At 40.7% G+C, this 15,791-nt stretch overlaps 1 protein-coding gene across 2 annotated transcripts in view; it reads right to left on the bottom strand.

Moving 5' to 3' along the window:
• SH3BGRL2 (SH3 domain binding glutamate rich protein like 2) overlaps positions 1-15,791 on the bottom strand; it is a 166,166-nt gene that overhangs the window by 58,465 nt on the left and 91,910 nt on the right. The window contains exon 1 of one of the 2 annotated variants that reach the window (XM_004044323.5): positions 13,819-14,556. The exons of the other annotated variant lie outside the window; for it this stretch is intronic. Coding sequence (XP_004044371.1) covers positions 13,819-13,863 — 45 coding nt within the window. The 5' untranslated portion in view covers positions 13,864-14,556. Of the gene's footprint in view, positions 1-13,818; positions 14,557-15,791 lie in introns of those variants that run through there. 2 annotated transcript variants of the gene reach the window in all.

Raw genomic sequence — 15,791 nt, 5'->3', positions numbered from 1 at the left:
AAAGAATTTAAAATGGTATGTTAACTCGAAAGAGGGTGTTTCAGACTTGCAACCAGATTGTGACTTCCAGCCTACACTAACCTTAATAAACAATGACAGTTTGGGATATTCCTAAGGCTATGTTCCATTTAACTCAGGACCTATTTTTTTTTTTTTTTTTTTTTTTGAGACGGACTCTCCCTCTTGTCACCCAGGCTGGAGTGCAGTGGTGCAATCTTGGCTCACTGCAACCTACTCCATCTCCTGGGTTCAAGCAATTCTCCTACCTCAGCCTCCTGAGTAGCTGGGATTACAGGCGACCGCCAGCACACCCAGCTAATTTTTGCATTTTTAGTAGAGACAGGGTTTCACCACTTTGGCCAGGCTGGTCTCCAACTCCTGACCTCTGGTGATCCGCCCATCTCGGCCTCCCAAAGTGCTGGGATTACAGGGGTGAGCCACCGCGCCCGGCCAACTCAGGACCTATTATCTGATTATTTGAACATTATTTTTTCCTTAATTAAATCTTTATAGCTCATTTAAAGTTGAAAAAAAATCAGAAAATTATTGCCAATTTAAATTTAAATGACATTCAATAATAATAATGGCTGCAATTTCATTAAGCTTCAACAACTTTACAAGTAGATTTTGAGATCCAGAAAAGTAAAAAGGCATGTTCAGCCACCTTGCCCATTAGAGTATCAGATCCATAATTCAAATCCAGATCTTTCTGCCCCTAGAGTCCACATTCTTTCTACTCATCACTGCCCTTGTATCACACAAATTTCTTCTATCTACCAAGCTTATGAGGCTCTCTCAATAATTTACATATAAGTAATCTAATATTAGAGAGATGGTTGACAATAAACAAAGCACAATGATCTTGGAGCAATTAAACTGGACAGATGAAGAGTGTAAACAGCAGCTTCATTGGCCACTCCTGCAGGCCTCCTCCCTACCGGTGTGTGTTGACTGAATCTTTCCCTTTACAGATGGAGGCTGTCTACACTCCCCCAGACCCTCAATTCCCTCCCTTCCACCAACAAACCCAACTCTGGCCTCCTACTTTCTACTCCCTCTCTTGCATTCAACTCCCTCAGTAGGCTGCAATATATTGATAAACTCCTTCCACTCACAAGAACACTTTTGTGCAGAGCATACAACAGGGAATAATCAGCATAGAGAACATTTCTCCTAGTAACCTAGGGTTCAAGATGTAAAGGATGAGGGCGCACACCTCCACAGCAACCATTTGTCCCCATGGATCTGTTGCCCAAAAGGCCCCAATATATTAAATATCTCTGCCTATGACCCCATCTCTGGGTTACAGCCATCCTGGCCAACCTTTCTTTCCCCGTATTACCTATTGCCCTCCCATCGAATCTTACTCCTTCCAGTTCAACCCATCAAGTTGGTTTTATTCAACTTTATCACACACAGGAAGAGAACCACATTCGAAGGAGATCATACATTTAGTTTCAGGACATCCAACAAAACATTAAACAGTCTCTTCGGAGCACTGCCTATTCTCATTTCCTTTAACTTCTGAAGTCTTCCTCTGGGACATATCTATAGGAGGAAGATGGTACAGATCTGGCTATCTCAACCTTCTGGGTTCTATGACAAGGCAAGTTGTTTAAAGTTTGGGTTTCTTACTCTTCTGTGAGGGGGCAGGGTAATTATGAACGGCTACTATACCAAGTTACTTTAAGGAGTACAAATAACAAACGCAAGCCCCCTAGTACTGCCTGCACATGTGAATGGTACTCATTATTATTATTATCACAAAATATTAGTTTTCAATTTTAAATCATACTCCTTTTAGCTTCCATCAGTCTCTGAAGAAGCAAAGCCATTGCTATCACATGCTCTAAGGACATCATGCCTACAATTATCAGCTCAGCAGCTGAGTGGAGACCTCTGGAACCACTCCTCAGGAGTCCTGCACAATTCCCTCTCTTTATTACAGCTTGAGCTCAGACACTGTTATTCTAGCATGCTTGTTGCGATAGCACAACCCAGGTTCTCACCAGTCTCTTGGTCAGGGGCTCTTCTGGTGAGCAATGTGGGGCAATATAAAAAGTACCAGGCACAAAATCAGAAGAAAAGGGTTTGAATCTAGGTTCTACCGCTGAGCTGAATAATCCTAGACATGCTACTTAATTACCCTGTGTCTCAACACTCTCATCTGTAAAATGAGTATAAGAAATCATAGTTTGTAGGACAACTGTAAAGATGAAATGACATAAATATTGTACCACATTGCTGGACACAGATAAAGAGTAACTGTTCAGCTGCCCTTTCAGTGTTCCAAAGCTCAGCACAATGGGTCCCCTCTTCCAGGTGTCTTTTTCCTTCTCCTGTCTCCCACATTTTTCCACAAAGCCCCTTACTGCTTTTACCATCATCTACCTGCCCATCTGCCAGCCCAACTTATGTTTCACAGGTATTCAAAATTCACAGTGTTCAGATTCACAGTCAGGATTCTAGGAAATTCCATTCATCTTCATTAAACACAGAAATCCTGGCCCTTCACTGTCCCCAACCCCTACCAAATTTGGGGTGACAGACAAAGCATGATGTTTGCAGAGGATATCCATCAATTCATCTTGGTGTTTTATATTCCTTTTCCCTGTTACTCATAGACTCAACATATTCTGTATCAGTTACAAGAATCTGAAAGACAGAGTCTAAATACATGAAGTCTAAGGCAGGGATGGCAAATACGTGGCATAAGTCCTGATCCTCTCTCTGGTACCAGAGCAGGCATCAACAATCAATCACACTGTTTTCCTGCTGATCCCAATCAAGGCTCCAAAACCCCTCTCCCGGCTCTCCAGGCAGCTACTATCCAACAGTCAGAGTTGTCATTTGGGATGAAATCTATACATTATTCAGCAATCCTTAGATCAAGCCAGGGCTCTAAAAAAAACATACACAGTATATTTGGTGTCCCTTAGATGCCAAAATCCTTGGATGCTCAAGTCCCTTATATCAAGTCATATAGTATTTGCATATAACCTATGTAAAACATGGTATAATTTAAATCATCTGTAGATTATTTATAATATCTAATACAACGTAAATGCTATGTAAATAGCTGTAATACTATATTATTTAGGGAATGAAGACTAGAAAAAGTCTGTACATGTTCAGTACAGATGCAACTGTCCACTTTTTTTCTGATTATTTTTGATCCACAGGTGGGTGAATCCACAAATATGGAACCCACAGATACCAAGGGCTGACTGTATTATGTATAGCAAAGAATAGTGACTATGTGCATAGTAGTAAGCACTTTATAGGGAGTGAAAATATGATCTGAATGGGTTGTGCACAACATGCCATGTACCTATAAAATATCCAAACATTACAGCAGAACTCTAACTAATGGTATGTTTGGTGAATGGCCTGCTCAAATTATAATGTTCTTAAACGTTTAAGTGGAAAACCCTTTACACTTAAATTTACTAAAATCTCTCCTAAAATTATACCTGTATGCATTCTCAGCCTAGTAAGTAGTATGTACTGTATATAATTTTTGGACTGTTAAGGAACTTACACAGTTCAAGGTCATTGTGATTTTTTTTTTTACTGTTATTACTACTACTACTACTGAAGATGATTATGATACAGAAAAAGTAGGTAACATGCACTGAGTTCTCAGTATGTCATGGCACTCAGCTAAATGCCTAATGCAAAATCATTCATTTCATTCAAAGCTCATAAGAGCTTTTCTATGCATAAAATACCATTCCTATCCCACTTATACAAATGAAGAAGCTAAGGTTACTTGTCTAAGGTCATGCCTTTCATCAGTGGCAGAGCTAGGATTTGGACTCAGCCCCCGCCTTAACCATAACACTGTTCTCTAATGATAGATTGCCATAGCCAGGACAGAGAGGTAGGTGCATGGGTTGAATATAAACTGACTCCAGAATTAAAGAAATCAGCACATACTCAACCCAAACATTTATTTTGGCTAGTAAGCAGTTTGTTTCTCATAAAAGAACAGTGAAATCTAAACTCCCATCAATGAAGGGCCCAGGCTTATAAAGGTGGCCAATTCCCATTTGAAGAAACCGCGCTAATGAACATAATTATTAAAAGAGAACCAGTGAAAGATAAGCAGAGACTGTGATTTAAAACAAACCACACACACACACACACACAAAAAGGGTGAGAGAACCACTGAGCTTTAATACACATGGGAATGTCATGAATGAAGAAGACCACACTCCCACGCCTTGTGGAACATGCAGAAGGAAAACAAGCTAACTCAAAAGCTACGCTTATTGCTCTTTGGGTTTTTTGTTTTGCTTTGTTTTGTTTTTAATATTAGATCAGTATGTAGCAATAGCTGCTGACTTTAACTATATTTGCATTTACCAAATACCACTGAACTGACCCGTCAATCAAGTCACCTAATTGTATGTCTCTTACTCTCAGTCCTCCACTCTCAAAGCCACTAGACTGAAGATGACAAAAAGTCATTTCATATTTGGGCCATGACCCAGTAGGAAATGGCAAACACATCCTAAATTAGTTAGAACCCCCTGCCCTCAGTCGCACCCAACGTTCCCTGTCTGCTCCAAGAGCTGAGAAGCAATGCTGGCAGAGGGCCCACCAAGACCCCACAGCAAAGCAGACACACCCTGCCGGATACCTTCCACTTCAGGGGTCAGCTCCAGGAAACAACCCCTTGGAGTTCTGCCAAATACTCAACCAGCTCAAAAGAGTCAGATCCCCTTGGGAATAAGCTGTCAATAGTAACAAAGGTGACCAACAAAATTGTTCCCAAATTGTCCCAGAGGCTGTGCCAGCCTAAAAGTGCCTAAGTTTGTAGGGAGGTGGGGCCCCATCTGCCTGGAGGCTGGCACCTGAGTTCAGCTTTCCATTCCACTGCAAAGCTGTCATGAACCAGAAGGGAAACATTCAATTAAGTGCTTTTCCAAGCTTTCTTTCTGTTTTAGAGTTAGAAAATAAAACCAATCAAATATAAAAGAGATAGCAATACTAACCCTTTAAATTACCACAGTCCAGTTCCTGAGAAACTAGCCAGTGCTGACAGATGAAGTCAGATAAGCCTATTAAGAGAGGGAGACAGAAGGGAAACTGCACTGCCTTAAATTGGGTTGTGCAGTTTCTAGCTGGTACAGGCTTCCAATCTCCAGCTCCTCCCCTCCTGCCCTACTCCTCCAAGCCACCCCAGTGCCCCCCAAAAACTAAGACATGGCACATATTCATCACTATCTAAAAATGCTAAACAGAAAGGCTCATTGATATGTTCTTAAGCTAAAACTAGAAGGAGGACCCTCAAAAGACAACTGTATATAACCTGAAGTAGAAGAGTCCCCACAAAAGTTAACAAGCACTTGCCATTTCACAGAAAAAAGAAAATGTTCACTAAATTTTTAAGGCTAACCTCTTTTTTTGCATCATGGATAAACAGTATAAAATAAAATCAATCACATAAAAAAATGAATACAGGAATGTGGCTTAAATAGAACTTAAATCTCTAACTAACTCTCCAGCTAAAATAATACCCATTTAAAGGAATTCCTGCTGAAAAACTCCTGAAGCCTAAAAGGGTCTCCTGAGTTTAGAGCTTGGAGGGTGATTTTTTTAAAAACTGACATTTAGCAGGTGAAATAATAATTTCTATACCCCATTTTAAAATATGCATTTCAAAATAAAGTATTTTTGTTGTTGGTGGTGATGGTTTTGGGGTTTGTTTGTTTGAGACAAGGTCTCACTTTGTCACCCAGGCTGGAGTGCAGTAGTGCAATCTCGGCTCACTGCAGGCTCGACCTCCCAAGGTTCAGGCACTCCTCCTGCCTCAGCCCCCCAAGTAACTGGGACTACAGGCACATGCCACCATGCCCCGCTAATTTTTATATTTTTTGTAGAGATGGGGTTTTGCCATGTTTCCCAGGCTGGTCTCGAGCTCCTGAGTTCAAGAGATCTGCCTGCCTCAGCCTCCCAAAGTGCAAAGATTATAGGCATGAGCCACTGCACCTGGCACATAATAAAGTATTTTAAACTTTCATATATAGTGATCAGTAAGTCATGCTAATTTCTACTTTAGAAAGTGAAACATTCACTATGATTCTAGATTTTTTTCTATTCTGTCACCCATTTCTAATTTGATAGAAAAAAACACAATTCATTTAAGAACTTTTTATAAATCAAAGATGAAAAATAACTAAGGAAGAAATATTGTTTAGTTAATACCTCACACTGCTTCCTGTTGCCTGCTGAGTTTTTCACCATCAATAGCTCTTTTCCTTTTCAATTTTTGATTTTTAAAAATTGAAAAACAGAAAAAAATCAATACTCACACCATCTTACATGAGTCTTCCTGCAATGTGCAAACCACCTTGTTTTTCATATTATAAATATATGTCAAAATTTAGTTTCCTCAACAATCAACAGAGTGAAAAGACAACCTACAGAATGGAAGAAAAGGTGCAAACTATGTGTCAACAGGAGATTAATATTGAAAATATACAAGGAACCCAAACAACAGCAAAAAAATAAATAATCCAACTAAAATTGGATAAGTGATCTAAACAGATAGCTCTCAAAAGAAGACATACAAATGGCCAACAAATAGATAAAAAAAATTCTTAACATCAGTAATCATCAGGAAAATGCAAATCAAAATGATAATGAAATTGCATCTCACCCCAGTTAGAAAGACTATTATCAAAAAGGCCCTAAGTAACAAATGCTGATGAGGATGCAGAGAAAGAGGAACTCATATACTGCTGGTGGGAAGCAGTATATGAGTACAGCCATTATAGTGAACAGTATGGAAGTTTCTCAAAAAACTACAAATGGAACTACCATTTGATCCAGCAATCCCACTACTGAGAATTTATCCAAAGGAAAGGAAATCAGTGTATTAAAAAGGTATCTGCACTCTCATGTTTGTTGCAGCACTACTCACAATAGCCCAGACATGGAATCAATCTAAGTCTTGAACACACAAATGGATAATATGGTATATACACACAATGGAATGTTATTCAGCCACAAAAAGAATAAAATCCTGTACTCATGGCAACATGAATGCACCCGAGGACATTACATTAAGTGAAATAAGCCAGGGACAGAAAGATAAATACATGTTCTCAACTCGATAGGAGGAGTAAGTTCTAGCATTCTATGGCATTGTAAGATATTTCCAGATAGCTATGAGAGATTCTGAACGTTCCCAACACAAAGAAATAATATTTGAGGGAACTGATATGCCAATTACCCTGATTTGATCACTGTACATTATATATACAGAAATATCACTAGATACCCCATAAATATGTATAATTATGTGTCAGTTAAAAAACTTCTAATTCTTCTATTTTCTTAATAAAAATAGTTTGTATGCTACTTATAATGGGTAAAAGAATATTTGCAGAATTTGAAGTATCATTCCAGAATTTAAAGCTTATCTTAATGTTTCTTTCTAATAGCATACAATTTTGAAACATTATCATATATGTTTTTCTTTGAATAACTGGGTCAATGAGAATTTCAGGGAAATAAACCACCACCAATCTCTGCACTCAAAGACATAGTTCTTGATCAGCTCGATTTGTTTTCTTATGTAATTGTAAGCGAAATACATTTTCTTTCTTTTTTTTTTTTAGATGGAGTTTCATTCTTGTCACTCAGGCTGGAGTGCAATGGCACAATCTCGGCTCACTGCAATCTCCACTTCCTGGGTTCAAGTGATTCTCCTGCTTCAGCCTCCCAGGTAGCTGGAATTACAGGTGCCTGCCACCACACCAGGCTAATTTTTGTATTTTTAGTAGAGATGGGGTTTCACTATATACTGGCCAGACTGGTCTCGAACTCCTGACCTCGTGATCCACCTGCCTCAGCCTCCCAAAGTGCTAGGATTACAGGTATGAGCCACTGTGCCCAGCCACATTTTGATTTTCAAATAAATTATTTTATCTTGGCTAAAAAAAAATTAGTTTCTTCAAGTAGACTGAAATGCTTAAAGTAACCAAATACAAATGGGTAAACAGCTCCTAATTTCATAAAGGAGTCCATATCCTTGATTATATTTTTAAGTTTAAATGTTACTGAAGAATGGATTAAAAGCACATCAAACATGGGAAATACTAAAATGTACTAGAAAAACTGAGGTTAGATCTTCACTTGGGATATTAATAAATCCCATTTTCTAGCAAAAGACCTCATACATAGACTATAGTTCCATATACTTCAATATCCCACTGCTGCCTTTAAGTGTCAAGAAATGTGGCCCGGTCTTTCCAATTAAATGAGAAAAACTCCATAAATTAGTCTTTTTATTTCAATCCTCATGTTGCATGCTATTATGTGTTGAGTTATGTCTCACCCAAAAGATACTGAGGTCCTAACCCCCAGTACCTATGAATGTGACCTTATTTGGAAATAGGATGTTTGCAGATAATCAAGGAAAGATGACATCATTAGGGTGGGCTCTACTCAGTATGGCTGTGTCCTTATAAAAACAGAACATTTGGGCACAAAGATACATGCACAGAGGAAGAATGCCATATGAATGTGAAGGCAGAGATGAGGGTGATACATCTACAAGCCAAGGAATGCCAAAGATCGCCAGCAAACCACCAGAAACTAGGAGAAAGACATGGAAAGGACTCTCCCTCACAGCCCTCAGAAGGAAGCCACCCCACCAACTCCCTGATCTCAGGCTTCCAGCTTCCAGAATGTTGAGACAAATTTCTGTTATTTAAGCACCCCAGTTTTTGGTATTGTGTTAATGACAGCCCTAGAGAACTAATATACAAACTTTTTCACTCTGACCTTCCATCACCACCACATCCTCTCCTTGGGCCCCCAACTTACTCCTGCTTCTTCTGATCACTTGTATGCTCCCAACTTTTCCCTAACCTCACTCCACAACCTCCTCTGCCAATGTCCTTCAGCCCTGTTTCTGTTCACTGGGTACCACTTGCATTTTGGATAGGGCAGTTCTCTGTGCGGAGCTGTCCCACACACAGTAGGATGTGAAGTACCCCTGATACTCTCATTCCCCCAGGATGCTACAGAGTCCACAGGAAGAACTTCTACTCTAGCAGCTCTAAAGCCACCTGCCCACCAGGGTTTGACTAAAGGTCCCCCCACCTACTGAGTATGATCTCAATCTGGTCAGCTTGCTTCAGTCTCTTTCTCTGGAAAATGGGAATAAATACTAATAATTACCCCGCCATGTGTCAGTGAGGATCCAATGAATTAAAGATCCTAAAGTGGCCAGTTATACTCTCATTCGTGTTATTAGAGTAACTTAGGAATTAATACCCACTCTATTCTACATGATCACATCCTGACTTTAACTGATGTTAAACTCATCAGTTTAAGATGTAGAACTCTTTTCTGAGGTGTCCTTACACAGGGAAGCCTCACTGAATACATTCACGGGGATGTAACACCTTACCTGGTAATTGTGTGTATAAAATAGTTATAAATCACCCAAAGCAGTAGGTATGCACTTTTTACAGTTGCAAACAGCAAGACAACTCTGAGCGTGGTTTCCATGTGTTTCCCTTCCACACCCACCCTCACTTGAAGTCCTATCCATGATTTCCAAGTTTGCTTCGAATACCTTTCTATCTTTTGCTCCCAGTGATGGTTGCTCTCCAACATCCAGGGATATACTTATGTCTAGCTCATTTCACCCTGCCCCATGGAAACATCTCCCAAGCCAGCATCAGTCCTTCACTATCCTTGATTAAACAGTTTGCATCTCAAGTCTCTGAACTGGAGAGAGACAGCACTGATTTATGCCATGAGGGCAGAGTCCATGTCTGTTCTGACCATCATATACACCTAGCACCTAACATCACCTAATACAGAGCCTGGGTAAGTAAGTTTTCAGTGATTGTCTGATGAATATATGAGTCATTCAATGCATGAATGAATGCATTCAGACATCAGGAATCTGGCTTCCTATGAAATCTCAGCTCTGCACTGACTGGACATAAATGGCTTCCGGGAAAGCCACTTAATCTCTATGCCTAAATTTCCTTTTCCAAAAAATTAGGTGGTTGGGCTTCACTAAAAATATCTTTAGGTTTCCGTCCAACTCTAACAGAGCCCAGGGACTTTAATGAGGAGTAAAAGATTTTATTTACATTTTGAGAAATGTTAGTCAAGGCAAGTAGGAAGGTAAAGATTCTTCTGAAATCACACAACTAGGGCTCCCCCCATTGCCAGGCAGCTCCATGTTCCCTGAGAAACAAAAGGCTCCAGGCAGCAAACAAGCTGCAGAAACTAAAGACATCTCTGAGATGCTAAGCACTACAGAGTTTGTCATCATGGGCTTCTTTCAGTCTTCTTTCAGGAGTCTACCCTGTCCCACCCAAAGCTCCCCCTTTCCAGCTTGACCAGGATGGGCTCAAGAACTCTCTCCCAGGCTCCAAATCCAACCCAATTCCTCTCCCTGCCATCTGCCTAAGGCTGTCACATGCATATTTTATGATTTCTGGCACATTTCCTCTTTATCTGACATCCTGCAATGCATCTCTCTGCCTCCTATATTTTTCTATCTCTGGTAAGAATGTTCCTGCAAGAAGCATATGTCCTTAGGCTGTACTTTACTACCTTTCCTAACTCATCTCCTACCTGTGAATTCGTTGGAGACACAGATCACACCCTCTATTCTCTGGCTTCCTAGAAGACCAAGGACAGAGCTAGGCAAGCAGCAGACTCTTAGAAAATACTTGTTGAATGAGTAAATGAAATAACTGACTGACGGAATAAATGAAATAATTGACGGATTTCAATGTTTTTAAAGTAAAAAGTCATATTCACATATTTCCTGGACAAAGTTACTAAGACTTCCCCTTTCAGGAATACATCCAGAATAAATTAAATTTTAAAATGACATTTCTATGAATATATTATTTTCTCAGAACTGAGAACAAAAAATTTCCCTACAATACAATGTGAATGAGTAGCAACATGGTCAGTTGAGTAAGAAATCCGATTTTCAGGTATCTGTAGCATAATAATGTGGCATTGCTTTTGTTTCCTAGTAAAAGCTGACTTCACCTGGAGCCAGGGAAGACAAAAGAGGAATCATCCCTCGGTGTTAGTTATTCCAACTGCTGAAGCTGGAGAGCTTAGGGGAATCAGAAGAAAACAGGATGATTTTCTCTAAACAGACTGTTTAAATCTATTGATGATTGAAGCGGAGCATCTTTTTGGACATTCTGGGACTTACTTGGCTAAGTCTAATTCTGGTCACATCCCTTCCTTGTGGTTTAATAAACTTCAGCTAAAACCAAACTGACTCAATAATCAAATTATTTGTTCTCCCATGCACTTGCTCGTCACAGTTGGGTACCAAATGAAACACTATCAACAGTCAACCCAACACTTCTGGAGGGAACACATCATGGCTATGCCACTAAAGCTTAATATAGCTTAATGCTACTGGCCCCATTAGCCTCGCCAGCCCAAGAATTGACCTAAATATCCTCACTGGTTCTTAGAAATCATTATTCTTACATATGAACATAACCTTAACATCACTAAAAGTATGGATATTACAGATAAACTGTGTACTGATATAGGAGATAAAACTACAATTGGGGAGACTCAATGAATAACTGTATTGATATAAGATATAATTGAGGAGACTCAACAAACAAGGATTTTCTAAAACCTGAAAAGACTGGGTCTTCAAACAGCAGAATATTAAAATAGATAATTAGTGTTTATAGTCTGTAAGCATGTGGTAACTGTGTATGTCTTCTAACTCAAATGAAACCATGTCAGAACACATGCTACGAGGCAGGGCATTGAGGGGATCTGAGCCTTCACAATAAAATGTCCAAGGAAAGAAGACTAATAGGTATATTATTATACTAATAGGTATTATACTAATAGGTATAGGTATACCTATTACCTTGAGACTAATAGGTAGGTATATTGTTCAAGCAAAAGAAGCTGTTATAAGGATTCATCCATATTTACTCACCTGGTGAAGTCAAAATACTTTAAAGCTAGAGTGCAATTCTGAGTTATCCATGAAAATCCTTCATTTTACAGAAGAGAAACTCAGGCAGAGATGAGGCACCTTAACCAGGCTTACACTGCACTAGTTGGGGCCCACACTAAAACTTAAGTCTCTTAATTTTAGCTCCATGTGCAAAACACAAAACATTAAATTTAAAAGTTAAAAAGGCACACAGCAGGCAGGCAATAAATATTTGCCAATGGCACTGAAAAAACAAAGATGTGGAGTACCAAAACTATCTCAATATACTACCTACTAATAGAATAAGCCAAGTCATTACCTTGACTTGGTCTGACTTGCTCCAAAGTAGCCTAGGCTTTATCTCTTGTGGAAGGGATAAAAACCATTCCTTCCATAATCAATGTAATGCTATTGGGACAATTATTGAAGCATGCAAGTCGGTGGTGAAACCAAGAGCTTTGTAGCATTCTTAGTAAGGAGTGCATTTGAACAAATCTACCCTTGAAACAGTGCCAGTTTGCAAACATATGAAGTGTGGCTTCAGTGGGGAAATCTACAAAAGGCAGGCATGACTAAGCAACCCAAATAGCTAGAAACACCAGAAACTGTCAGAAGTCTGAGGACCCCAACATGCCTGCACATAAGGATAAGTTGGATTTTCCCATCTATTGTTTCTAGTGCAAATGGGGGTGGAGGGGCTTTGTATGATCGTGTTGGTTTCTTTTTAAATAAAAAACTTCAGTGGTTTACAAGGATTTTCAAACAATATTTTATTCCATCCTCCACTCCACCCACTTAAGAAACAAATTTTGGAACAATCTGACTGAGCTACTGGGCAGACAATTGACCAGACCAAATTTAAGCAATCTACAATGCACTTTTTGATGTTACTTGATTATATATGTCACAAAGGAGGCTCTTAAATCTATAGCTGAACTCTTGGTTAAGGAAACCAAGTTTCAATAATCATGTAAAACACATGTGCTATGTCCCTTAGTGGGCTGTCAAATATACTAACTACTGAATTTTCCTTAAATTCTGACATCTCTAGCTATTTAACTTTCCTTTCTTTAAAAAAAATTTTTTTCTCTAAAAAAATTCAAGAACATCCACCAAACAGAATAGCTAAAAATAATTAAATAAAAAACCACAATTCATAGATCCCCAGGATAAAATTTCCACAGTATTACAGGTGGAAAGAAAATGCGTGCATACACACACATTTACATAAAGATGTAAAAATATTTATGGCACCCTAAGAAAAAAAATGACAGTGAAAGCAAACAATCCTACCACAACAGGACAAACCTAGTTTTACTATTCTCTTTGCGCAGGTATAAAACTAAACAAATGCACTTGCTGGCGGGGAAGGGAGGACAGGGAGCAATTCCCACTTAAACTTGCTTCATTCAGGAGCTAGGGTAACAAACCAAAGCAGCAGAAAAGGCTCCCGTGCAAAACATAACCAGTCTGAAGGTCCCAAATCGGGAAGAACTAAACTAGGGGAAGGGGGGGACCCCCGAAGCTCTTAAACAACCCGTTCCCCAAATTTCCATGCCACACAACAGGAGCTGGGGGCTTCCCTCGGACTCCATTTTCAGGCCGCGTTGTCTGCCTTTCAGGCCACGCAGGGTGGGCATTTGGGTGAGGCCGGGGTCCCCCACCCACCTTTCCTCCCCGCCCTCTTCATTGTTGTCGGAGTGTGATGGATCACCTGCCGGGCGCGGGCTCCCGCGGGCGGACGCGCTGAGCGCAAGGACGCGCAGTGACGAGCGCCGCGCGCCTCCCGCAGGACCCGCGCCCCGCGACCCCAACCTGCTGCCCGCCCCCACCGCGCTCACCGCCACGAAGCCCGAGGAAGAGGCGATGAACACGCGGATGACCATCCTCTCGGTGCGCCCGGGACAGACCCTTTGCCCCCCGGGCTCCGGGCTGGCGTGGACGCAGAGCTGAACCCAGCTACGAGCCGCCGGCAGCCTCTGGGTAAAGCGCTGCCGTCGGGGAAGATCGCTCGGATCTGGCTCCCTCCCGCCGGGTCCGCAGATAAAAGCCCAGCGCCGCCCGGCCGCAGGCTGAAGGGGAAGGAGAGGGAGGAGGAGGGAGCCGGCTGCGGGGCTTGATGGGATTTGTAGTTTCCGTCTCTCCCTGGAGTGGCTGGTGGACTGAGCTCCCCTCCTGACTGCGCTTCGATCCCGAACACGCGCAGGTGGCTGGAGGGGAGCCACAGCCCGGGCAGAAGCTGTGAGGTGGGTTGGCAAGGATCCTGGCTTGATGAGGAAAAAGCAAACTAGGCAAAAGGGCTCGGTTCAAAGTCCAAGCTTGGGTTCTGTATTGTGGTTTACTGGTTTGGAGCATCCACACCCAGAAATGCCAACAGACACGATCGTGCTGCGGGCACACATCGTCTCAGGGCCGCTGGCGTACCGGGCAAACCCCAGCTACCTGAAGCAGGCGGGATCGGCGAGCCGGGTGCTTGGGAGGTGTGGGCGGTGGGGTTGGGCTCGTTTGTTTGTCCAGTAGCACTGGAGATTGCAGAAAGGTGATTCTTTTGGGTAAATGAGAGGTCTTCTCTTGTCTGTACACACTGAAAATTAGAAACCCAGATGGGAGCACAGCCAATATTTTATTTTTCTTAGCAAAACTGTAATTGTAGTAGAAAAAAATAAATACCAAACGAAATTGGAATCCTTCTATCAACATTGGAAATCAGGACCCTACCTGCCCCACCCCTCCCTACACAATGGCTTCGCCTCTGTGCACCTAATATTTACAGTTCAGCCAAATCTGTGCCTTTTTCAGAACCGCTGAACATTCCAGCGCAGTTTCCCAGGAGGATGCTGTTAAATAAAAAGCTTCTATATAGTTACTAATAGTTTAGGAATAGCTTTTTTATCAAGTGCTTTCTGTTTGACAAAAGCTCAAGCCTCTCTCACAGTTTTGTCGAAAGGAACCAGTTTTCCCTGCTGTACTGTATTTACTTTTTTCCTTTCAACACGGGAGTTTAGCAGAGGTCTGGGAACAATGTTAATTAAGAAAAAGTAAGAAATTAGATGATGAGGTCTCTGGCTCTTTTATACATTTCTTGCACAAAGAGCAATCATTATGAAGTATTTTTTAGAACAGTTATGAATATTTCAAGTTTATAACCTTTCCTATTGCTTTTCTTAAAGCCATTTCTGTAGTAGGAATCTTTTTAAATTTCCTTCAATAATAGAAGAGACAATCCTAATGGGACTTTATTTCTTCTTCGTGTTTAAATTTTTAAATAGAAGTTTTGCTGTCTTTAGTATCTCTCGGCAAATGTACTTTAATTTTGCTACCATAAATGTGGAAATGCACGTTTATAAAATAGAAAATAATTTTCTTAAAAGTAGATACCGTATTTCCTATATAAGTGCAAATCTTTATAAAAGTCAGCATTTTCTTCAGTTTGGAATTATTCAGCTGTGAAGGTATAGTTAAACTCAAATAATTGGAACTCAGAGCCTACTCTGTGAAAGGTACAAGAATGGATAAAAAGTTGAACGAGTCATTTCTCTGTCAGCAGAGCACCTATTGTCTAGGAAAGAAAAAGACAGATACAGAAATAGTGACAGAACAAGACACACTGTACTAATACAGTGTTGTGTGGATGTAAAGGAAAAAGGTGGCCATAGAAGGTACTTTAAAGATGAGTAGAATTTCTGTCTGCAGATAGGGAGGATGCAGGGTGAGACTATTCAGGGTGTGTGAGGAGAACAGCAAGGAGTTGGTTTTGCTTCAGAAAGGAATATGAGGGGACTAGTAGAGGACAATGCTGAAAAAGTAGGTTTGA

The sequence above is a fragment of the Gorilla gorilla genome, chromosome 5 (genome assembly GCF_029281585.2).
Source record: "Gorilla gorilla gorilla isolate KB3781 chromosome 5, NHGRI_mGorGor1-v2.1_pri, whole genome shotgun sequence".
In the NCBI taxonomy this organism is placed as follows: Eukaryota; Metazoa; Chordata; class Mammalia; order Primates; family Hominidae; genus Gorilla; species Gorilla gorilla.
Note: the sequence above shows the minus strand (reverse complement) of the source record. Positions and strands in the feature narration are given on the sequence as shown.